Source organism: Cherax quadricarinatus, chromosome 74, assembly GCF_038502225.1.
Source record: "Cherax quadricarinatus isolate ZL_2023a chromosome 74, ASM3850222v1, whole genome shotgun sequence".
Lineage (NCBI taxonomy): Eukaryota > Metazoa > Arthropoda > Malacostraca > Decapoda > Parastacidae > Cherax > Cherax quadricarinatus.
Genome location: NC_091365.1, coordinates 9702853 through 9728909, shown reverse-complemented (window position 1 = coordinate 9728909; position 26057 = coordinate 9702853). Strand labels below are relative to the sequence as shown.

Genomic DNA, 26057 nt, shown 5'->3' with positions numbered 1-26057 from the left:
ATGTCTGGCTACTTCTACTTACACTTAGGTCACACTACACATACATGTACATGTTTATTTATACACCCTCATCGGAGTTTTCTTTGATTTTATCTTAATAGTTCTTGGTCTTATTACTTTTCCTTTTATATCCATGGGGAAGTGGAATAAGAATCTTTCCTCCGTAAGCCATGCGTGTTGTAAAAGTCAACTAAAATGCCGGGGACAATGGGCTAGTAACCCCTTTTCCTGTAAAGATTACTAAAAAGAATAAGAAGAAGAAAATTGTCGAAGAGGGAAGTCTGAATGTGTGTGGATGTTGTGCAAATGATAAGAAAGAGATGATTGTGGATGTTATGAATGAGAAGAAGCTGGATGTCCTGGCTTTAAGTGAAACGAAGCTGAAGGGGGTGGGAGAGTTTCAATGGAGAGGAATAAATGGGATTAGGTCAGGGGTTTCAAATAGAGTTAGAGCTAAAGAAGGAGTAGCAATAATGTTGAAGGGTAAGCTATGGCAGGAAAAGAGGGACTATAAATGTATTAATTCAAGGATTATGTGGAGTAAAATAAAGATTGGATGTGAAAAGAGGGTTATAGTAAGCGTGTATGCACCTGGAGAAGAAGGAAGTGCAGAGGAGAGAGAGAGATTTTGGGAAATGTTGAGTGAATGCATGGGGAGTTTTGAATCAAGTGTGAGAGTAATGGTGGTTGGGGATTTCAATGCTAAAGTGGGTAAAAATGTTATGGAGGGAGTAGTAGGTAAATTTTGGATGCCAGGGGTAAATGTAAATGGGGAGCCTTTAATTGAGCTATGTGTAGAAAGAGATTTGGTAATAAGTAATACATATTTTATGAAAAAGAGGATAAATAAATATACAAGGCATGATGTAGCACGTAATGAAAGTAGTTTGTTAGATTATGTATTGGTGGATAAAAGGTTGATGGGTAGGCTCCAGGATGTACATGTTTATAGAGGGGCAACTGATATATCGGATCATTATTTAGTTGTAGCTACAGGTAAAGTAAGAGGTAGATGGGAAAAGAGGAAGGTGGCAACAACAAGTAAGAGGGAGGTGAAAGTGTATAAACTAAGGGAGGAGGAAGTTCGGGGGAGATATAAGCAAATATTGGCAGAAAGGTGGGCTAGTGCAAAGATGAGTAGTTGGGGGGGTTGAAGAGGGTTGGAATAGTTTTAAAAATGCAGTATTAGAATGTGGGGCAGAAGTTTGTGGTTATAGGAGGGTGGGGGCAGGTGGAAAGAGGAGTGATTGGTGGAATGATGAAGTAAAGGGTGTGATAAAAGAGAAAAAGTTAGCTAATGAGAGGTTTTTACAAAGCAGAAGTGTTATAAGAAAAGCAGAGTATATGGACAGTAAAAGAAAGGTGAAGAGAGTGGTGAGAGAGTGCAAAAGTAGAGCAGATGATAGAGTGGGAGAGGCACTGTCAAGAAATTTTAATGAAAATAAGAAAAAATTTTGGAGTGAGTTAAACAAGTTAAGAAAGCCTAGGGAAAGTATGGATTTGTCAGTTAAAAACAGAGTAGGGGAGTTATTAGATGGGGAGAGGGAGGTATTAGGTAGATGGCAAGAATATTTTGAGGAACTTTTAGATGTTGAGGAAGAAAGAGAGGTTACATATACAAATAACCCGCACATAAAAGAGAGAAGCTTACGACGACATTTCGGTCCGACTTGGACCATTGACAAAGTCAGTGTGACTTTGTCAATGGTCCAAGTCGGACCGAAACGTCGTCGTAAGCTTCTCTCTTTTATGTGCAGGTTATTTGTGTATCGCTCCAGTCACGGTATTGTGCCTTTTTTGTTATTTAAGAAAGGGAGGTGGTAATTTCATGTACTGGTCAGGGAGGTATACCATCTTTTAGGAGTGAAGAAGAGCAGAATGTAAGTGTGGGGGAGGTACGTGAGGCATTACGTAGAATGAAAGGGGGTAAAGCAGCTGGAACTGATGGGATCATGACAGAAATGTTAAAAGCAGGGGGATATAGTGTTGGAGTGGTTGGTACTTTTGTTTAATAAATGTATGAAAGAGGGGAAGGTACCTAGGGATTGGCGGAGAGCATGTATAGTCCCTTTATATAAAGGGAAAGGGGACAAAAGAGATTGTAAAAATTATAGAGGAATAAGTATATTGAGTATACCAGGAAAAGTGTATGGTAGGGTTATAATTGAAAGAATTAGAGGCAAGACAGAATGTAGGATTGCAGATGAGCAAGGAGGCTTCAGAGTGGGTAGGGGATATGTAGATCAAGTGTTTACATTGAAGCATATATGTGAACAGTATTTAGATAAAGGTAGGGAAGTTTTTATTGCATTTATGGATTTAGAAAAGGCATATGATAGAGTGGATAGAGGAGCAATGTGGCAGATGTTGCAAGTATATGGAATAGGTGGTAAGTTACTAAATGCTGTAAAGAGTTTTTATGAGGATAGTGAGGCTCAGGTTAGGGTGTGTAGAAGAGATGGAGAATACTTCCCGGTCTTAGACAGGGATGTGTAATGTCATCATGGCTGTTTAATATATTTACAGATGGGGTTGTAAAAGAAGTAAATGCTAGGGTGTTCGGGAGAGGGGTGGGATTAAATTATGGGGAATCAAATTCAAAATGGGAATTGACACAGTTACTTTTTGCTGATGATACTGTGCTTATGGGAGATTCTAAAGAAAAATTGCAAAGGTTAGTGGATGAGTTTGAGAATGTGTGTAAAGGTAGAAAGTTGAAAGTGAACATAGAAAAGAGTAAGGTGATGAGGGTATCAAATGATTTAGATAAAGAAAAATTGGATATCAAATTGGGGAGGAGGAGTATGGAAGAAGTGAATGTTTTCAGATACTTGGGAGTTGACGTGTCGGCGGATGGATTTATGAAGGATGAGGTTAATCATAGAATTGATGAGGGAAAAAAGGCAAGTGGTGCGTTGAGGTATATGTGGTGTCAAAGAACGTTATCTATGGAGGCAAAGAAGGGAATGTATGAAAGTATAGTAGTACCAACACTCTTATATGGATGTGAAGCTTGGGTGGTAAATGCAGCAGCGAGGAGATGGTTGGAGGCAGTGGAGATGTCCTGTCTAAGGGCAATGTGTGGTGTAAATATTATGCAGAAAATTCGGAGAGTGGAAATTAGGAGAAGGTGTGGAGTTAATAAAAGCATTAGTCAGAGGGCAGAAGAGGGGTTGTTGAGGTGGTTTGGTCATTTAGAGAGAATGGATCAAAGTAGAATGACATGGAAAGCATATAAATCTATAGGGGAAGGAAAGAAGGGTAGGGGTCGTCCACGGAAGGGTTGGAAAGAGGGGGTAAAGGAGGTTTTGTGGGCGAGGGGCTTGGACTTCCAGCAAGCATGCATGAGCGTGTTAGATAGGAGTGAATGGAGACGAATGATACTTGGGACCTGACGATCTGTTGGAGTGTGAGCAGGGTAATATTTAGTGAAGGGATTCAGGGAAACCGGTTATTTTCATATAGTCGGACTTGAGTCCTGGAAATGGGAAGTACAATGCCTGCACCTTAAAGGAGGGGTTTGGGATATTGGCAGTTTGGAGGGATATGTTGTGTGTCTTTATATGTGTATGCTTCTGGACTGTTGTATTCTGAGCACCTCTGCAAAAACAGTGATAATGTGCGAGTGTGGTGAAAGTGTTGAATGATGATGAAAGTATTTTCTTTTTGGGGATTTTCTTTCTTTTTTTTTTGGGTCACCCTGCCTCGGTGGGAAACGGCCGACTTGTTGAAAAAAAAAAAAAAAAAAAAATGTATATATATATGTAGTAGGTTGGTAGACAGCAACCACCCAGGGAAATACTACCGTCCTGCCAGATGACTGTGAAACAGAAACCTGTAACTGTTTTGCATGATGGTAGGATTGCTGGTTTTGTTTTTCTGTCTCATAAACATGCTAGATAACAGGGATATCTTGCTGCTCCTACTTACACTTAGGTCACACTACACATACATGTACAAGCACATATATACACACCCCTCTGGGTTTTCTTCTATTTTCTTTCTAGTTCTTATTCTTGTTTATTTCCTCTTATCTCCATGGGGAAGTGGAACAGAATTCTTCCTCCGTAAGCCATGCGTGTTGTAAGAGGCAACTAAAATGCCGGGAGCAAGGGGCTAGTAACCTCTTCTCCTGTATATATTACTAAATGTAAAAGGAGAAACTTTCGTTTTTCCTTTTGGGCCACCCCGCCTCGGTGGGATACGGCCGGTGTGTTGAAAGAAAGAAAGATCTAGGTTTTTCTCCTTTTTCTAAATAGCTCTTGTTCTTCTTTATTTCTTCTATTGTCCATGGGGAAGTGGAAAAGAATCTTTCCTCCGTAAGCCATGCGTGTCGTATGAGGCGACTAAAATGCCGGGAGCAATGGGCTAGTAACCCCTTCTCCTGTAGACATTTACTAAAAAAGAGAAGAAGAAAAACTTTATAAAACTGGGATGCTTAAATGTGCGTGGATGTAGTGCGGATGACAAGAAACAGATGATTGCTGATGTTATCAATGAAAAGAAGTTGGATGTCCTGGCCCTAAGCGAAACAAAGCTGAAGGGGGTAGGGGAGTTTCGGTGGGGGGAAATAAATGGGATTAAATCTGGAGTATCTGAGAGAGTTAGAGCAAAGGAAGGGGTAGCAGTAATGTTGAATGATCAGTTATGGAAGGAGAAAAGAGAATATGAATGTGTAAATTCAAGAATTATGTGGATTAAAGTAAAGGTTGGATGCGAGAAGTGGGTCATAATAAGCGTGTATGCACCTGGAGAAGAGAGGAATGCAGAGGAGAGAGAGAGAGATTTTGGGAGATGTTAAGTGAATGTATAGGAGCCTTTGAACCAAGTGAGAGAGTAATTGTGGTAGGGGACCTGAATGCTAAAGTAGGAGAAACTTTTAGAGAGGGTGTGGTAGGTAAGTTTGGGGTGCCAGGTGTAAATGATAATGGGAGCCCTTTGATTGAACTTTGTATAGAAAGGGGTTTAGTTATAGGTAATACATATTTTAAGAAAAAGAGGATAAATAAGTATACAAGATATGATGTAGGACGAAATGACAGTAGTTTGTTGCATTATGTATTGGTAGATAAAAGACTGTTGAGTAGACTTCAGGATGTACATGTTTATAGAGGGGCCACAGATATATCAAATCACTTTCTAGTTGTAGCTACACTGAGAGTAAAAGGTAGATGGGATACAAGGAGAATAGAAGTATCAGGGAAGAGAGAGGTGAAGGTTCATAAACTAAAAGAGGAGGCAGTTAGGGTAAGATATAAACAGCTATTGGAGGATAGATGGGCTAATGAGAGCATAGGCAATGGGGTCGAAGAGGTATGGGGTAGGTTTAAATATGTAGTGTTAGAGTGTTCAGCAGAAGTTTGTGGTTACAGGAAAGTGGGTGCGGGAGGGAAGAGGAGCGATTGGTGGAATGATGATGTGAAGAGAGTAGTAAGGGAGAAAAAGTTAGCATATGAGAAGTTTTTACAAAATAGAAGTGATGCAAGGAGGGAAGAGTATATGGAGAAAAAGAGACAGGTTAAGAGAGTGGTGAAGCAATGTAAAAAGAGAGCAAATGAGAGAGTGGGTGAGATGTTATCAACAAATTTTGTTGAAAATAAGAAAAAGTTTTGGAGTGAGATTAACAAGTTAAGAAAGCCTAGAGAACAAATGGATTTGTCAGTTAAAAATAGGAGAGGAGAGTTATTAAATGGAGAGTTAGAGGTATTGGGAAGATGGAGGGAATATTTTGAGGAATTGTTAAATGTTGATGAAGATAGGGAAGCTGTGATTTCGTGTATAGGACAAGGAGGAATAACATCTTGTAGGAGTGAGGAAGAGCCAGTTGTGAGTGTGGGGGAAGTTCGTGAGGCAGTAGGTAAAATGAAAGGGGGTAAGGCAGCCGGGATTGATGGGATAAAGATAGAAATGTTAAAAGCAGGTGGGGATGTAGTTTTGGAGTGGTTGGTGCTATTATTTAATAAATGTATGGAAGAGGGTAAGGTACCTAGGGATTGGCAGAGAGCATGCATAGTTCCTTTGTATAAAGGCAAAGGGGATAAAAGAGAGTCCAAAAATTATAGGGGGATAAGTCTGTTGAGTATACCTGGTAGAGTGTATGGTAGAGTTATTATTGAAAGAATTAAGAGTAAGACGGAGAATAGGATAGCAGATGAACAAGGAGGCTTTAGGAAAGGTAGGGGGTGTGTGGACCAGGTGTTTACAGTGAAACATATAAGTGAACAGTATTTAGATAAGGCTAAAGAGGTCTTTGTGGCATTTATGGATTTGGAAAAGGCGTATGACAGGGTGGATAGGGGGCAATGTGGCAGATATTGCAAGTGTATGGTGTAGGAGGTAGGTTACTGAAAGCAGTGAAGAGTTTTTACGAGGATAGTGAGGCTCAAGTTAGAGTATGTAGGAAAGAGGGAAATTTTTTCCCAGTAAAAGTAGGCCTTAGACAAGGATGTGTGATGTCACCGTGGTTGTTTAATATATTTATAGATGGGGTTGTAAGAGAAGTAAATGCGAGGGTCTTGGCAAGAGGCGTGGAGTTAAAAGATAAAGAATCACACACAAAGTGGGAGTTGTCACAGCTGCTCTTTGCTGATGACACTGTGCTCTTGGGAGATTCTGAAGAGAAGTTGCAGAGATTGGTGGATGAATTTGGTAGGGTGTGCAAAAGAAGAAAATTAAAGGTGAATACAGGAAAGAGTAAGGTTATGAGGATAACAAAAAGATTAGGTGATGAAAGATTGAATATCAGATTGGAGGGAGAGAGTATGGAGGAGGTGAATGTATTCAGATATTTGGGAGTGGACGTGTCAGCGGATGGGTCTATGAAAGATGAGGTGAATCATAGAATTGATGAGGGGAAAAGAGTGAGTGGTGCACTTAGGAGTCTGTGGAGACAAAGAACTTTGTCCTTGGAGGCAAAGAGGGGAATGTATGAGAGTATAGTTTTACCAACGCTCTTATATGGGTGTGAAGCATGGGCGATGAATGTTGCAGCGAGGAGAAGGCTGGAGGCAGTGGAGATGTCATGTCTGAGGCAATGTGTGATGTGAATATAATGCAGAGAATTCGTAGTTTGGAAGTTAGGAGGAGGTGCGGGATTACCAAAACTGTTGTCCAGAGGGCTGAGGAAGGGTTGTTGAGGTGGTTCGGACATGTTGAGAGAATGGAGCGAAACAGAATGACTTCAAGAGTGTATCAGTCTGTAGTGGATGGAAGGCGGGGTAGGGGTCGGCCTAGGAAAGGTTGGAGAGAGGGGGTAAAGGAGGTTTTGTGTGCGAGGGGCTTGGACTTCCAGCAGGCATGCGTGAGCGTGTTTGATAGGAGTGAATGGAGACAAATGGTTTTTAATACTTGACGTGCTGTTGGAGTGTGAGCAAAGTAACATTTATGAAGGGGTTCAGGGAAACCGGCAGGCTGGACTCGAGTCCTGGAGATGGGAAGTACAGTGCCTGCACTCTGAAGGAGGGGTGTTAATGTTGCAGTTTAAAAAATGTAGTGTAAAGCACCCTTCTGGCAAGACAGTGATGGAGTGAATGATGGTGAAAGTTTTTCTTTTTTGGGCCACCCTGCCTTGGTGGGAATCGGCCAGTGTGATAATAAAAAAAAAAAATAATTTTTACAATCTCTTTTGTCCCCCTTCCTTGTATATAAAGGAATTATACATGCTCTCTGCCAATCCCTACGTACCTTCCCCTCTTTCATAAATTTATGAAATAAAAATACCAACCACTCCAACACTATACCCCCCCTGCTTTTAACATTTTTGTCATGATCCCGTCAGTTCCAGCTGCATTACGTAGAATGAAAGGGGGTACCCTTTCATTCTATGTAATGCCTCACGCACCTCCCTCACACTCACATCCTGCTCTTCTTCACTCCTAAAAGAAGGTATACCTCCCTCGCCAGTGCATGAAATTACTGCCTCCCTTTCTTCGTCGACATTTAAAAGTTCCTCAAAATATTCTCCTCATCTACCCAATACCTCCATCTCCCCATCTACTAACTCCCCTACTCTGTTTTTAACTGACAAATCCATTCGTTCCCTAGGCTTTCTTAATAATTTTTTTTTTTTCAAACAAGTCTGCCATCTCCCACCTAGGCAGGGTGACCCAAAAAGAAAGAAATTTCCCAAAACGAAAATACTTTCATCATCATTCAACACTTTCACCTCACTCATACATAAAACAAAAACTAGTCTCCATCAGGAGTCGAACCTGAGTCTGCCATTTTAAAGACTGACCGCTGCTCCTTGAAGCCATCATCTTTACATATCACATCGAAGCCATTACACACACACACACACACACACACACACACACCATACCAACTGCTTTTCACAAAATATTTTTATTGAGTGCCCTTACCATGTAATTTTTTTACTTGAAAGCTGCCTATTGTCTGCAAATCACCTTTGTCTTCAGAATATCTGTATGTACTATGTCCTAAAATGTATTTGAGTCTTGAACACACACTGTAAACTTAATTATATACTATCTACCATATATAGTAAGCATCTGAGGAAACTGACCTCCATAAAGAGGGTATTGGTTAAAAAGGTCAAAAAAAATCCGGCTGGACAGAGGTTCAATATATATGTTTAACACTTTCAGCATCCGTGCCGTAGATCTACAGCTTTACATTGAGGGTCCAAATCGTAGATCTACGCCATAAGCTCAGCTCACTCTGGCAAGTTGTGAGCAGTAAATTTGGGCCTTGATATGAGAGAATACATCTATGTGGTATGTGTGCACCACCTAAAATAAATCCTGCAGCACACAGTGCATGAGAGGAAAAAACTGAGACCGTAATTTTCGATTAAAACAGCAACTTCGCAGTGTTTTTTCCTATGTTTTTTATAGTTGTATTTGTGATTTCTTGGTCTGATTTGATAGAATGGAAGATATATTACAGAAATAGAGATGATTTTGATTGGTTTTAGTACTGAAAATGGCTTGAAACTGAGCTCAATGTAGCAGAAATGTTAAATTTTTGCAGATGTTCAAGAGTAAACAAATGACCTCACATGTCTAATACACGCCAGATGGTGGGTCTAATACACGTTCACAAATGTGGTGATATTATTTATACAATTATTACAATATTGAATAACAGTAAATCTTCTATTTTTTGGTGTGAATAAATATTCATTATGTAAATTAAAAATCAAAATGGAATTCATTTGTAAAGCCTGAAAATGTAACTAATGTACAGAGGAAATGTTAGTTTAGTGCCAGGAATGTCTGCACTGTTTATTGTGGACCCCATTTTGAAATTGGAATATTTTGAACTTTGCATTAAATTGGCCAAATTACCAATTTCCGATCACTATTTTGTAGTTGAAACAGCTGACTTGGCGATTTCTTGTGCTCAATCAATAGAATAGAAGTAATACTAGTGAAATAGCTAAGAATTTGGTCAACTGGAATAATGTAATTGGCCTAAAATGGGAGTCAAAATCGGCAAAATCGCCAATGCGTAAATATTGCTGACACATCAAAATTCGCGAGAACATAATTTCATCAATTTTCCATCAAATTTCATACTTTTTCTTTTATTACCTTCAGAAAAAGATTCTCTACCATTTCATAATAAAAAATAACAATTATTTTTTGAAAATTCTTGGACCCTGGTACACACTTTGAAATTTGGCCTCTGGACCCTGAAAGGGTTAAAGGGGTGTCTGATTAAAATAGCCATGAAGTGAACCAAATCTGCAGTATTGAACAGCTATCCAGTCTTGTCATGTCTTTCAAGAAATGGACTGACTCTGCCTAATTACAAGTTTGTATGATCCAGGGTTTGTCCTGGACGTGTTCATTTTCATTGTTCTTGAGCATGTGCTCACACTGTTGTCATTTCATCTCCAATTTTTCCCTGGATTTACAATGTTTTCAACTATTTTATTAAAATACCATGAACAGTGTTATTAACAATGGCCCACAAAGCAAATGAAAGTGCCAAGAAGCATGTGATCTTAACTGTTAAGCAGAAACTTGAATTAATAAGGAGACTGGAGGCTGGCATTTCTGTGGCCTGGGTGTGTGAGGAGTATGGTGTAGTAAAACAGTGTCTGACATTCACAGAAGCAAGGGAAAGTTATGCAATATACTATGAAGTACAGTGTAGATGCTAGCCAGTAAACCAAAGCCATATACATCTTATCAGCCATCTACATGTCTGTCTCCCACACCATCTGCAATGTTGTTGCTGGAGCTTTTCAGTTCCTGACTCAGAATAAGTTACTCTGGGTCACCACTAAACCACACTAAAATACTGTGCTGTATTATACATATATAAGCTCATCTATATACACATCAGAAAATGTAACAAAAATTACTGTACTGTACTGTGGTTTATTTTTATTATATCCAGTAGTCCTTTTAAGTGCAGGCATTGTACTTCCCACCCCCAGGACTCAAGTCCAACTAACCAGTTTCCCTGAATTCCTTCACAAAATATTACCCTGCTCACACTCCAACAGCTCATCAGGTACTAAAAACCATTCGTCTCCATTCACTCCTATCTAAGCATGCATGAGCATGTTAGTGGAGATGAATGGCTTTTGGGACCTGATGAGCTGTTGGAGTCTGAGCAGGGTATTATTTTGTGAAGGGATTCAGGGAAACCGGTTAACCAGACTTGAGTCCTCGAGGTGGGAAGTACAATGCCTGCACTTTAAATGAGGGGTTTGGGATACTGACTGCCTGGAGTGACATCTAAACTGTCGTATCCAAGCGCCCCTGGAAAGACAGTGATTATGTATAAATGATCATGAAGTGTTGAATGATGATGAAAATTTTTTTTCTTTCTTTTTGGGTCACCTTGCCTCAGTGGGAAATGGCCGATATGATGATGAAAATTTTTTTTCTTTCTTTTTGGGTCACCTTGCCTCAGTGGGAAATGGCCGATATGGTAAAAAAAAAAAGAAATCCGGTAGTCCATCAATACACTGGACTAAGCTTTTATTGGACATTTGTCCATGTCTGGTAGTCGATCAATTAAGTGGCCTACACCTGCTTAATTGAAACTTTCAACACAATGGATATTTCACTTAAGTTAATACACCTTATCCCTACTAATCCATTTTATCAGATGGTTACTGTACTAGATGCATGAAACTGAACAATCTTACTTCAGGTACAAGCTGTCCTACCAAGTACCTGTCACAGTTACACAAGAGTCTGAACATATAACCCACTCCAGGGCTAAAATGCTTATTAGAAGCTTATATAATCAAAGTACAAGAGTTATAAAACCTTAACACTGTGGGACTGGCTGACCTCCTTTCCTTCTGTACATTATAATTTTATTGTTAATCAAGTTCTGACTGAAAAAAAAACTTGAAATTACATCAGAAATTGTAAATAGCAAAATCTTCATAATTAAAATGGAAAAAACTACACAAGACAGACAGACAGACAGACAGACAGACACACACACACACAGACACACACACACAGACACACACACACACACACATGAGGAGAATTAAATCTGATGAGGACCAGGCAGGACTTCAAAGAGACCTGGACAGACTGGACACCTGGTCCAGCAAATGGCTTCTCGAATTTAATCCTGCCAAATGCAAAGTCATGAAGATAGGGGAAGGGCACAGAAGACCACAGACAGAGTATAGGCTAGGTGGCCAAAGACTGCAAACCTCACTCAAGGAGAAAGATCTTGGGGTGAGTATAACACCGAGCATGTCTCCGGAAGCACACATCAATCAGATAACTGCTGCAGCATATGGGCGCCTGGCAAACCTGAGAACAGCATTCCGACACCTTAGTAAGGAATCATTCAAGACACTGTACACCGTGTATGTCAGGCCCATACTGGAGTATGCAGCACCTGTTTGGAACCCGCACTTGATAAAGCACGTCAAGAAACTAGAGAAAGTACAAAGGTTTGCAACAAGGTTAGTTCCAGAGCTAAGGGGAATGTCCTATGAAGAAAGATTAAGGGAAATCGGCCTGACGACACTGGAGGACAGGAGGGTCAGGGGAGACATGATAACGACATATAAAATACTGCGTGGAATAGACAAGGTGGACAAGGACAGGATGTTCCAGGGAGGGGACACAGAAACAAGAGGCCACAATTGGAAGTTGAAGACACAAATGAGTCAGAGAGATAGTAGGAAGTATTTCTTCAGTCATAGAGTTGTAAGGCAGTGGAATAGCCTAGAAAATGACGTAGTGGAGGCAGGAACCATACACAGTTTTAAGACGAGGTTTGATAAAGCTCATGGAGCGGGGAGAGACAGGGTCTAGTAGCAACCGGTGAAGAGGCGGGGCCAGGAGCTAGGACTCGACCCCTGCAACCACAAATAGGTGAGTACAAATAGGTGAGTACACACACACACACACAGCGAAGAGGCGGGGCCAGGAGCTGTGACTCGACCCCTGCAACCACAAATAGGTGAGTACACACACACACACACACACACACACACACATACACACACACAAAATTAGAGAAAGTGCAAAGGTCTGCAACAAGGCTAGTTCCAGAGCTAAGGGAAATGTTCTATGAAGAAAGGTTAAGGGAAATTGGCCTGACGACACTGAAGGACAGGAAGGTTAGGGGAGACATGATGATGACATACAAAATACTGCAAGAAACAGATAAGGTGGACAAAGGCAGGATGTTCCAGAGATGGGACACAGAAACAAGGGGTCACAATTGGAAGTTGAAGACTCAGATGAGTCAAAGGGATGTTAGGAAGTATTTATTCAGTCACAGAGTTGTCATGAAGTGGAATAGTCTGGCTAGTGAGGTAGTGAAGGCAGGAACCATACATAGCTTTAAGACAAGTTATGATAAAGCTCACAGAGCAGGGAGAGAGAGGACCTAGTAGCAATCAGTGAAGCGGCGGGGCCAGGAGCCGAGTCTTGACCCCTGCAGCCACAAATAGGCGAGTACAAATAAGTCAGTGCACACACAGTCTTCACCATAATTAACAATCAAGATGATTACAACAGTGTCCAGTTATTATGTTTCCTATTCAATGATTATTAATTCATTAATAATACTTCAAATGAAAGTGCAAAATTGTAGATGAATGGTTCAGAGAACCGACATGTTGATAAATCAGACACATGTGTAACTCTTGGGTATCTTTATTGAGGAAATGTTTCGCCACACAGTGGCTTCATCAGTCCATACAAAGGAGCATGGACTGATGAAGCTACTGTGTGGAGAAATGTTTCCTCAATAAAGATACGCAAGAGTTGCACATGTGTCTAATTTATCAAAATGCAAAATGCCTTAAAAAATGACTTATCAGCCAATTTTGGTACAGTACTGCTGAAATATTTACCAACATTCTGTAATGTATTCTTTTAAAATTTACATATTTTTAAAGTACTGTAATTACAGCATCATGTTTAAAGGATATAAATACACATCCTAGTTAAGCTTCTACTGACTGGGATTGCAAAAGTGAACAAATGTTTTTGTATTATTATTCTTATAATAACAACTAAGCACTAAACCCATAAGGGTCATACAGCACTGCAGGGTAGGGTATGCTAACGATTTAATATGCTTGATTAGAAACTAGCAAGGGTGGAGAGTATAACAGGGGTGGAGAGTATAACAGGGGTAGAGTTAGTAAGGATAGTGAGGAGTGCTAAAGTATAAATATTTTTGTAAAGGAAGCTTATAAGACTTACTTCGTAACTTTGAAGACTCTGAGGAGTCTGACACAACGGAGCACCGAGACTCCAAGGGGCGGCATAATTTCGGTGGAGGTGAGCACCACCTCAGTGATACTACTAATAACCACAAAGCAATCAAAACGGTTGAACAACGATACAAAGTAGCCCTGAAAAAATAAAAAACTTAGTTACCAAGGCTATATTAGTTACATGTTCCTTACTAATTTTTTGAACACTGGCACACTGGCTTGGTTTTCAAAGCACATATTATTTTCATCTCCATAAGGAAGTGGAAAAAATTCTTCCTCTGTAAGCCATGCGTATCATAAGAGGCGAATAAAATGCTTCGAGCAAGGGCCTAGTAACCCCTTCTCCTTCATAATTTTTTTTCCAACAAACCGGCCACCGGTCACCCCACCAAGGCAGGGTGACCTTAAAAAAAAAAAAATAAAGTTTCTCTTATTAAATTTATTTATGTATACAAGAGAAGGGGTTTCTAACCCTTCATTCCCAGTATTTTAGTCGCCTCCTACAATACGCATAGCTTATGGAGGAAGAATTCTGTTCCACTTCCCCATGGAGATAAGAGGAAATAAATAAGAACAAGAACTACTAAGAAAACAGAAGAAAACCCAGAGGAGTGTGTATATACAGTGGACCCCCGGTTTACGATATTATTTCATTCCAGAAGTATGTTCAGGTGCCAGTACTGAACGAATTTGTTCCCATAAGGAATATTGTGAAGTAGATTAGCCCATTTCAGACCCCCGAACATACACATACAAATGCACTTACATAATTGGTCGCATTGGGAGCTGATCGTAAAGCGGGGGTCCACTGTATATGCTTGTACATGCATGTGTAGTGTGACCTAAGTATAAGTAGAAGTAGCAAGACATACCTGCAATTTTGCATGTTTGAGAGAGAAAAAGACACCAGATAAAATGTATATACAGTATTACACAACGTAATAAAAGTAATATTTTTTACATATACAGCCTCTCCTCACTTAGCAACGTACTCGTTTACTGACACCTCGGACTTACAGTAGGCTCTCTGACCAGTATTTATACCTAATGTATATTAGAGCTGATTTCCTCTATTCTGTTTATTTCAATATACAGTACACAACTGTATAAACATTTAAAATTATATCAGAAATGTTATAAATGGTGCAAAGGTGACATTAAAACAACATCAAAGATGGTTGACACAAACCCACTACCATTATAGTATGCTCCTCAATTAGCAACGAAATTGTTTAACGACATGGTCTTACGAACGGAACTCCATCGTTAAGTGAGGAAAGGCTGTATATTATAATGGAAGAATAAGATGTCAGTTATACTTTTAGCCACACACGAGATACCTACATTAATATAAAAATTCAAGTTAAAAAAAAATTAAAATAAAATAATTTAATTACCTATTTAATTTTTAAGAATAAGTACCAGATATGGAAGCCTTATGGTATCTTTAAAAAAAGTAATGCAAAAGCTCATATGAGCATTATCAATTTTTTGTGGAGAAACAACACTAGAGAATTAACTGGTGATACATGATGGGCTGAAAGAGTTGAACAGAGCCTAAAAGAGGGACACAAGAGATTCCAGGTTATAAATGTTACAGAATAATTTTGTCTGCTTTCAAGGAGCAGAAAAAAATTAATAAAACTTTAAAATGAGTAAACTTTTGATTAGTCCAGCCACCAAAATACAATGGAGAATAAAGTGCATATCAGTCACTGAGTAGACTTGTAATACTGTATCAAGACTTCACTGGTTGGCCAGTTTTTTATTAGTTTCAAAGCAAGAACTGCTGTGAATATATAAGGGGTGTAAAATTAATTCCCAGGAATACTCCAATGTCTTGAAAATTTTCTAACTGTCAGCTTGCCAACAAAGAAGCAACACAGTAATACTGTAGAGGGAGTGTGCTTAAGCAGCCTAACCTCAAATTAGACTGCTTATTTACTCCTCTGAATGCATCAATGTCACAGTTGGAGCAGTCTACAGACTACCACATACAAATACTTACACTTTTAGTGGTAACCTTAGAAACATGATAACTGACTCAGAGTTGAATAATCACCACTTGATACTTACAAGAGACTTCAACATAAACCTCATCCAAGAAACTGACCCTCCAGTAGCTGATTTCACAAACACTACGAACAACTGCTTGTTACTGCCTTCCATAACTAAGCTAACAAGAATTTCTGAGACAAGCACCTTATTACTTGACCATATCTGGACTAACACGATATCGTCACTACAAGCAGGTATTATCACAGACAACACTACAGACCACTACCCCACCTTTCTCATAACCAACTTATGTAAATTGCCTCAAGACTTGAGAAAGATCTCATTTCGCCTGCATGATGAGTCATCAGTAAATAATTTAATATTAGCACTAGGTGACAATGATTGGCAGAGAGGGCTAGCTGATAGCAATAATATTGGCAAAGATATCAAATTTTTTTTACACAAAACCCAAAACCTTCATGACATGCACTGTACAATCAAAATGAAGCAGACCACACCAAAGAGACTAAACAGCCCATGGCTAACAAATAGTATCCTCCAATCCATTGATAAAAAACACCAACTTTAAAAACTGTTCAGATTAGGCCTGATTACTAAAGAACTGACTAAACGATACACGCCAATACTCACAAACCTAATACGAAAATCAAAGCAAATGTTTTATGAAAATAGATTTATTGAAATAAAAGGCGATATGAAAAGGACCTGGCAAACCCTCTCCAAAATTTTGGGCTCTAGAAAACTGTCTAGAAACATAAAGATAACATTACCTAAACCAGATGAACCTCATATACAGCCTTAAGACATGGCCAACAAATTTAATGTCTTCTCTACTCTAGGATCAAAGCTAGCAAGCAAAATTCCAAGCTCAAATACTCAACCAAAAGACTACCTCACTGGTAACTACCCAAATACTCTATATTTAGCTCCAACTAATTCTACTGAAGTCTCATTAAAAAACAAAACAGGAGATCTAAATAACTTGCCACAATTCATATATAAAAAAGCAGCTCATGTGCTGTCACCCATTATTGCAGCACTGTTCAACAAGGCTGCTGAGTCCTCAACTTTCCTATCCACACTCAAGAGAGCAAGGGTTACCCTGACCCTTAAAGGAGGTGATCCAACTGATCTTAACAACTACAGACCTGTATCAAACTTGCCCTTACTTTCTAAAGTATTTGAAAAAAATACACAAACGACTTTACTCCTACCTCATATCCAACAACATACAGTGGACCCCCGCATAACGATCACCTCCCAATGCGACCAATTATGTAAGTGTATTTATGTAAGTGCGTTTGTACGTTTATGTTTGGGGGTCTGAAATGGACTAATCTACTTCACAATATTCCTTATGGGAACAAATTCGGTCAGTACTTGCACCTGAACATACTTCTGGAATGAAAAAATATCGTTAACCGGGGGTCCACTGTACTTAACCCCTACCAGCTTGGATTTAGACAAAAAAAAAAAAAAAAGTACAGATGATGCGATCATACAAATGCTTGAACTAATATATACAGCCCTCGATAAAAATGAATATCCACTGGGGCTCTTCATTCATCTACGGAAAGCATTTGATACAGTGAACCACAATCTCCTGCACCTAAAACTAAATCATTACAGCATCAGAGGACATTCCCTCAATTACCCAAAATCTTATCTCAACAACAGACACCAGTATGTCTATGCAAATGGAGTCAACTCCACTATCCAGCCTGTAGCTGTTGGAGTGCCCCAGGGTAGTGTCCTAGGGCCACTCCTCTTTCTCATTTACATCAATGATCTCTCCAATGCATCTCAACTCATTGACCCATAAACTGTCCAAACATAGATCTATGTTTGTAACGCTAGCGCTCGAAACGTAGATCTAAGTTTTATTTTTCCTGCCTTCAAATTTGGCATGATTTGCCTGAGATGCCTGGTCAGTATAGAATGGGTCTTAATACTTGGTGTGCATAGTATTAAAAAATCTGGGACCACTTAGTACCTTGTGGGAGCACCAGTTCAATCAAGTGCCAGCTAGAGCAAATAGCATGGCAAACACCAGGTATTCACTGATGTCATGTCGTATTAACATGCCCCTTTGAGGATAGTGATGCTGACCCAGAGTTTAGTGGCTTTGAGATGGATGTGGCCACAAGTGGTAGAGGAAATATAAAAAACCTCGATAATAACCCATGTGCAACATTTGTGCAACATCCATTCATTTCTGAAACTACTGGTAGTGCAATCCTGCCAGAATGTCCTATAACCTATGCCCTAAGTAAAGAAAAGATTCTGGAGCATGTGTAATATGTATTCGGCAGGGTGGCTGGCTGATTTTGGCTGTCTCTCTGTCTGTATCTGTCTCTGTCTATCTGCCTGTCTACAGTATATATCTATATATCTGTCTCTCTCAGGTACACGTAAGTACAATTATACACAGTGTAAATTACCTAGGATAACCCAAAAATTCTACGCAGCACTATACAGTGCTTGTAGATATAAGGCATAATAAGCATGACTGGCAAGTATATGCATTTTTTTACTTGATCAGGAATGAGATGTGACAACTTTGCATCACGTGTAATACCTGTTGGTTTATGAGCCGCTCTCTGAGACAGAGAGACAAGCAGACGGAAAGACAGACACATAGGTAAACAGAAAGACAGATAAGCAGAGCTAGACAGAGACAGACAGACATGTTTGTAACAATGAAAACAAATAAAGCCAGGGTTCCCTGGAGTAGTGCATGTTCATCGAGTGTCATTCCACTGCTGCAGTGTCAGCAGTTTAGTGGCACTCATCTTAACACCATGCTTATACTCCAGCATGTCTAAAACATTGCTGAGACTCATAAATACTTTCTGTATGTTTCTAGATAATAGTAAATGACCAAGGCAGGTGAAAAGGTTCACCTGTCAGTGTGTTTGTGACTATGTGAGTATTATATCAGTACCTAATATTAGTGTCAGAACAAAGATTGGCTATGAAATCACAATAACTACTATAAATTGTAATTATCAGAACAAAAATTATATAAATTAAAATAAAAACGAGAAAGGTGTATCGGCAACACTTCTGACTTGAGCATCCAGTGCCAAGTTCACAGTCTTATATCTCAGTAAATACTGATCCTAAATTATTATTCTGGTCTTATTACACACAGAAAATTGCCCTCTTTAATTAAAATAAATAAAAAGATTTTTTTTTTTTGAAAATATGGTGGAACCTCAGCTTACAAATGCCCCACCATGTGAACTTTTCAGAATACGAATCGTTGTTCGGTCGATTTTTTGCTTCTGGACACGAACGATATTTCAGGATACGTCATTTCCCCTCAAGGGAAGTTCCTTGGTGAAGGGCCCTTGATCTAGGGAATTGGATCTGTGCTCCAGTTCCCTAAATTAATAATAATAATAATGATAATAATAAATTATAATACGTACATACTACTAATAATAATAATACAGTCTACCCCCGGATTACGTAGTCATCGGATTTCGTAATATTCAGAATAAGTAACGTTTTTTTTTTTCTCAAAATATTGGCTCTGAATTCAGTAAGTCATTCGTTCCAAACATGTCGGCATGCCGACACACCATTTACAGCCAGTGTGCCATTGTTTATCAGCCAGTGAGGACGATCCCACGCATTCATACGATACATTTTGTATTATTCCATTCTTTCTAGTGCTTACAACTGCTAAATAAGCCACCATGGGCCAAAAGCTCCTAGTACCAGACCTTTGGTAAAGAAGGCAACAAACACGATAGAATTCAAGAAAGAACACATCAGCCAGGGTACTTCCCCACACACACCAACCAGGGCACTTCCCCACACACCAGCCAGGGTACTTCCCCCCCACCCCCCACACACAATTTGATTTAAGTGGGACTTGAGCATGAGTGAATGGAATTATCAAAGCTTTTTGCTTGGGTAGCATTGAAATTTGGGTTGGAAAAATATTCTGTTAGTGGGATGGTTTGTGAAAGACCTGCCTAGTATGGGCCAACAGGTCTGCTGTAGTGTTCCTGCTTTCTTATGTACACCAGCCAGGGTACTTCCCCACACACACCAGCCAGGGCACTTCCCCACACACCAGCCAGGGTACTTCCCCACACACCAGCCAGGGTATTTCCCCACACACACCAGCAAGGGCACTTCCTCACACACCAACCACGGTACTTCCCCACACACCAGACAGGGTACTTCCCCACACACACGATTTGATTTGAGTGGGACTTGCGCATGAGTGAACAGAATTATCAAAGCTTATTGTTTGGGAAGCATTGAAAATTGGGTTGAGCAAATACAATTCTGTTAGTGGGATGGTTTGTGAAGGACCTGCCTAATATGGGCCAACAGGCCTGCTGCAGTGTTCCTGCTTTCTTATGTTCTTATGTACACCAGCTGAGGAAATTGCTTCAGAGGAGGAGAAAGAGAAAGGGAAGAAGGTGCCTTCTTCAAAGATTAAGAACATTTGTGCAAAGTGGAGCAAGGTGCAAACATTTGTGGAGGAACATCACCCTAACCCTCTCCCCTCCTCCCATCTTCCATGCACCAACAAGAGTCTTCAATAAAGATAAGTGTAATATTATTGTTTTATACTCGATTTGTCATTCTTTTCTGCATGTAAATACTTTTGTTAATACTTTCGGGTGTTTGGAATGGTTTAATTGGATTTACATTATTTCTTATGGGGAAAATTAATTTGGAAATTGTCAGATTCAAGTTTAGTCACTCTCTCTGGAATGGATTAATTACAAAAACCAGGGGTCCACTGTACGTACATACATACACACTAATAATAATTAATAATAATAATACTTATAATAATAATAATTATTATAATAATAATAATGTGAGCAGGGTAATATTTAGTGAAGGGATTCTGGGAAACCAGTTATTTTTATATAGCCGAACTTGAGTACTGGAAATGGGAAGGAGGGGTTTGGGATATTGGCAGTTTGGTGGAATATGTTGTGTATCTTTATACGTATATGCTTCTAAACTGTTGTATTCTGAGCACCTCTGCAAAAACAGTGATTATGTGTGAGTGAGGTGAAAGTGTTGAATGATGATGAAAGTATTTTCTTTTTGGGTATTTTCTTTCTTTTTGGGTCACCCTGCTTCGGTGAGAGATGGCTGACTTGTTAAAACTAATAATAATACATACAGTGGACCCCCGGTTATTGGCCGCTTTGGTTATCGGCCAACTCGGTTATCAGAGGGGTTTTTGGCGCCTGGTTATCGGCCGTTCGCTCAGTTATCGGCGGTTTTGAACACGTCCATCCGCCGGCTGGGGCAATTTGCACTTCAGTTTGGCCTTCTCTCTCGGTGGCTGAGGAGGCTTCTGCTCATACATCCAAACATTTCACTTGTTTACCATTTTTTTAATGGTTTTTCTAGTAGTGCAACTGTGAAATAAGTAACCATGGCTCCAAAGAAAGTTCCTAGTAAAGTTCCTGTGGTAAAGAAAGTGAGAAACACCATGGAATTTAAGTGTGAAGTGATCAAAAAGTTTGAGAGTGGTATGAAGGTGATGGAACTTGCCAGGATGTACAGCAAGAATAAGTCAACAATTACATCCATCCTGGCAAAGAAAGAACAAATCAAAGATGCTAATGTTGCAAAAGGAGTAGTTTTTCTAACTAAACAAAGGACACCGATAATGGAAGAGATGGAAAAGTTATTATTGTGGATTAAGGAAAAAGAATTAGTGGGAGACAGTGTAGTGGAGTGGAAGAGTTGGTGGAGGACCACAGGGAAGAGCTTACCACTGAAGAGCTGCAAGAGCTTCAATTTGAACAGCAACAGACTGCAGCTTAGGAACTTGCTTCAGAGGAGGAGGAAGAGGGAGTGAAGGAGGTGCCTTCTTCAGAGATTAAAGAGGTGTGTGCAATGTGGAACAGGGTGCAAGCTTTTGTAGAGAACCACCACCCAGACAAAGCTGAAACAAGCCATATCTGCAACATGTTTTGTGACAAAACCCTGTCCCACTTCAGGGAAATCTTAATGAGACGCCACAAACAGAGCACTCTGAACAATTATTTTGTGAGGCAGGGGTCCAGTGACTCTCAAGCTGGTTCTAGTGACATTAAAAGACAGGTTAGTAACCCCAGAGAAGACTTTGCTACCTAAAGTCTTCATGGAGGGAAAGTCCCCTTCCAAACACTAACTCCTCCCTCTTTCCTCCTCCCTATCTTCCAGAAGCCATCATTACCCTTCAATAAACATATGTAATACTTACATAATTGTATTTTTTTTTTTTTTTTTTGTGAATATTTTTGTTGGGAACGAATTAATTTTATTTTCATTAATTCTTATGGGAAATACTAATTCGGTTATCGGCCATTTCGGTTATCAGCCGACCTTCAGGAATGGATTATGGCCGATAACTGGGGGTCCACAAATCCGGCATCACTGGGACCTGTAGTGTGCCGGATTACTGAGTTTGCCGAATTACAGAGTGGTTAGGTTAGAATACACTTAATAAAATGAACCAACTTGACTTACACAGTTCATTGAACATCGGCAAAAATCGAACATTTCCGCTACTTTGAGCTCAATTTCAAGATACTTTTCGTCATGAAAGCAATCAAAATCATGTCTATTTCTGTAATATATCTTTCATTCTATCAAATGAGTCCAAAAAATGAGAATACAACCATAAAAACCATACGAAAATATACTGCAAAGAGGCGGCTAATGGCTGAGAAGTGAACTCCCTTATTCATCGTCCGTCTTTTTTATTTTTGTTGCACGTTAAGAAGTATCTTTCCATCATACATTGCCCAAGTTTCAATGAGATAGCCAAACAAACAACCGAGAAAAAAAATGTTTACCAAAAATCATATATGGCAAGCCCAAGCCAGGTACTGGAAGTAAGTCACTTTGTCTAACTTTTCTGGGTTATCCGAGGTTCTCTATACATACACTGCTATGTATGATAGTCTATGTAACTGTATTTGTGTATACCTGAATAAACTTATTTACTTCTGGTCTGTCAAATGAGTACAAGAAACCGCCCATTCACTTATTTCAACTACCCAATAGAGTGGTCAGAAATTTGCAATTTGGCCCATTTCACACAAATTTCAACAGATGCCAATTTCAAAATAGGGTCCAGAATAAACAATGCAGACATTCCTGGCACTAAAATAACATTTTCTCTGTTAATTAGTCATGGCTACAGGTCCCTCTTATATTACTCTTGGTTAGCATTTGGAATTTTTATTCACAAAAAAATAGAAGATTTACTGTTATGCAGACTGCTGCATTATTGTAATAATTGTATAAATAATGTCAATCCATTCTTGACTCCGTACTGGAATTTGGACTGGCAGGCGGACAGATATTGGACGGTGACGTCATTTGTTTACTCTTGAGCTTCGCTAAAGAATAGAACATTTTCGCTACTGTGAGCGCAATTTCAAGGTACTTTTCGTCATGAAAGCAATCAAAATCATATCTATTTCTGTAATATATCTTTCATTCTATCAAATGAGACCGAAAAAATGAGAATATAACCATAACAACCATACAAAAGTATATCGCTAAGCGCCCGCTAATGGCTGAGAAGTGAACTCCGCTATTTATGGTCTGATTTCTTTCATTTTTTGTGTACGTGAAGAAGTGTCTTTCCATCATACATTGCCCAAGTTTGAATAAGATAACCAAACAAACAAATGATAAAATAATAATAATAAAAATAATAATAATAATAATACTAATAATAATAATATCTTTATTTACTACACATACATGTACAAGGTATACAGGCCTAGCTGACATCAGTGACATACTATTGTATAGAAAGGTACTTGTTATGCTGCGTATTTCAAGAAAATTAGGTCAGTGTCCCAGGATAACACCCACACTAGTCGACTAACACCCAGGTACCCATTTACTGATGGGTTAACATAGACAACAGCTGTAAAGAAACACGCCTAATGTTTCTACCCTGGCTGGGAATCAAATACAGTGGTCCCTCGTTGTTCGTAATTAATCCGTTCCTGGAGCCATTACTATAAACGAAATTTACGATTTACGAATCAATTTTCCCCATAAGAAATAATGTAAATACAATTAATCCGTTCCTGACACCTAGAAGTATTAAAACAAAAAAATTTTTAACATGAAATATGCATGTAGTACATAAACAATACAATGGGAAATGATGAATGAAACATTAACAGCATAACACTTACCTTTATTGGAGATTCTTCTTAGTGTATGGGAGACTGGAGGAGGAGAGTGGATTGTTTATAGTTTGGAAGGGGAATCCCCTTCCATCAACACCTCAAGTACCATTTGCTTTCTGGGGTTGCTTCTCTTCTCTGTTTCTTAATGCCACTAGGACCACTTTGAGAGTCACTGGAGTCCTGTTTCACAAAATAACTGTGGAGGGAGCTCTGTTTCTGGCATCTCTTTAACACTTCCCTAAAATGGCCCAAGACTGTCACTGTACATATTGCCAACCTGGCTTGCAACAACCTTGTTAGGGTGATGTTTCTCCATAAAGCTTTCCATCTTACCCCACATAGTAAAAATCTCTTTAATTTCTGAAGAAGGCACCTTCTTCCATCTCTCTTCCTCCTCCTCTGCAGCAAGATTCTTAGCTGCGATGTGTTGCTCTTCCTGCTGAAGCTCTTGCAGCTCCTCAGTGGTGAGCTCTTCATTGTGGTCTTCCACCAATTCTTCCACATCCTCCAAACTCACATCCAACCCCATGGAACTCCCCAGTGCCACAATTGATTTTACAACAGACATAGGCTCATTAGGGTCAGTCCCAAATTCTTCAAAATCCCTCTTGTCGACACAATCTGGCCACAATTTTCTCCAGGCAGAGTTCAAAGTCCTGGTAGTCACTCCCTCCCAAGCCATACCTATAAGGGTTATGCAGTGGAGGATGCTTAAGTGTTCTCTCCAAAATTCCCTTAGGGTCAAGTGAGTGTCTGTGGTCACAGTCAAGCACCTGTGAAACATTGCTTTTGTGTAGTTTTTTTTTAAAGTTTGCAATAACCTGCTGGTCCATGGGTTGGAGGAGAGGAGTGGTATTCGGGGGCAAGAACTTTACTGTGATGAACCCAAACTCCTCGAAAATTAGGTCATCCAAGTTTGGAGGATGAGCAGGTGCATTTTTCATTACTAGCAGGCACTTGAGATCCAATTTCTTTTCCAGGAGATACTCCTTCACACTAGGGCCAAACACTTCATTGAACCACTCGACGAAAATTTCCCTCGTGACCCATGCCTTACTATTAGATTTCCAAAACACACAATTTACTCTTCTTAACATTGTTTTTCCTGAACACTCTGGGATTTTCAGAATGGTACACTAGTAATGGCTTCACTTTGAAATCCCCACTAGCATTAGCACAGAACATTAGCATCAGCCTGTCTTTCATAGGCTTGTGTCCTGGCATTGCCTTTTCCTCGTGTAATGAAGGTCCTCTTCGGCATTTTCTTCCAAAAGAGGCCTGTTTCGTCACAATTGAACACTTGTTCAGGTTTCAGTCCTTCAGCCTCTATGTACTCCTGGAATTCATGCACATATTTTTCAGCCGCCTTGTGGTCCGAACTGGCAGCCTCACCATGCCTTACCACACTGTGTATGCCAGTACGGTTCTTAAATCTCTCAAACCAGCCTTTGCTGGCCTTAAATTCACTCACTTCACCACTATTTGCAGGCAATTTCTTTACCAAATCTTCATGCAGCTGCCTAGCCTTTTCGCAAATAAACGAAGTCATAAGAGTATCTCCTGCTAATTGTTTCTCATTTATCCACACCAATAATAACTTCTCAACCTCTTCCAGTACTGGTGATCTCATTTTTGTCAGCATAGTTACTCCCTTTGCAACAACAGCATCCTTTATTTCATTTTTCTTGGCCACTATGGAACATAAGGTTGTGTAGGGTTTCTTATACATCCTGGACAGTTCGGCCACACTTGTACCACTTTCATATTGTTCAATGATGGTTTTCTTAAATTCAATCGTATTTCTCACCTTCTTTACCACAGGCTTGGCACTAGGAGCTTTCTTTGGAGCCATGGTAGCTTATTTAGTACTTGCAAGCACTAAAATAAAAGGAATATTATGAAATATTTCGCTGGAGCATGTGAGGGGACCTTCGCTCACTGGTAAACAATGCCAGACTGGCTGCCGCCCTGGCTCACGCCGTGGGTACGCGTCCCGGACGAACTATGACTCGCGAGTCAACCTATGAAAAGCGAGTCCATGTTTATACGAAAATACCTCTATGATTGGCGAATTTTACGATTGCCGGGAACTACGAAAAGCGGGGGACCACTGCATATTATATATTATATTATACAGTGGACCCCCGGTTAACGAACTT

At 39.7% G+C, this 26057-nt stretch overlaps 1 protein-coding gene across 15 annotated transcripts in view; it reads right to left on the bottom strand.

The window, feature by feature from the left end:
- Window positions 1-26057, bottom strand: part of LOC128700135 (Ca[2+]-channel protein alpha[[1]] subunit D) — a gene marked incomplete at its 5' end in the record, with an annotated part of 794286 nt that overhangs the window by 749367 nt on the left and 18862 nt on the right. For all 15 annotated transcript variants that reach the window (XM_070100780.1, XM_070100771.1, XM_070100781.1 and 12 more), the window contains 1 exon segment: window positions 13674-13825. In XM_070100780.1, coding sequence (XP_069956881.1) covers window positions 13674-13825 — 152 coding nt within the window.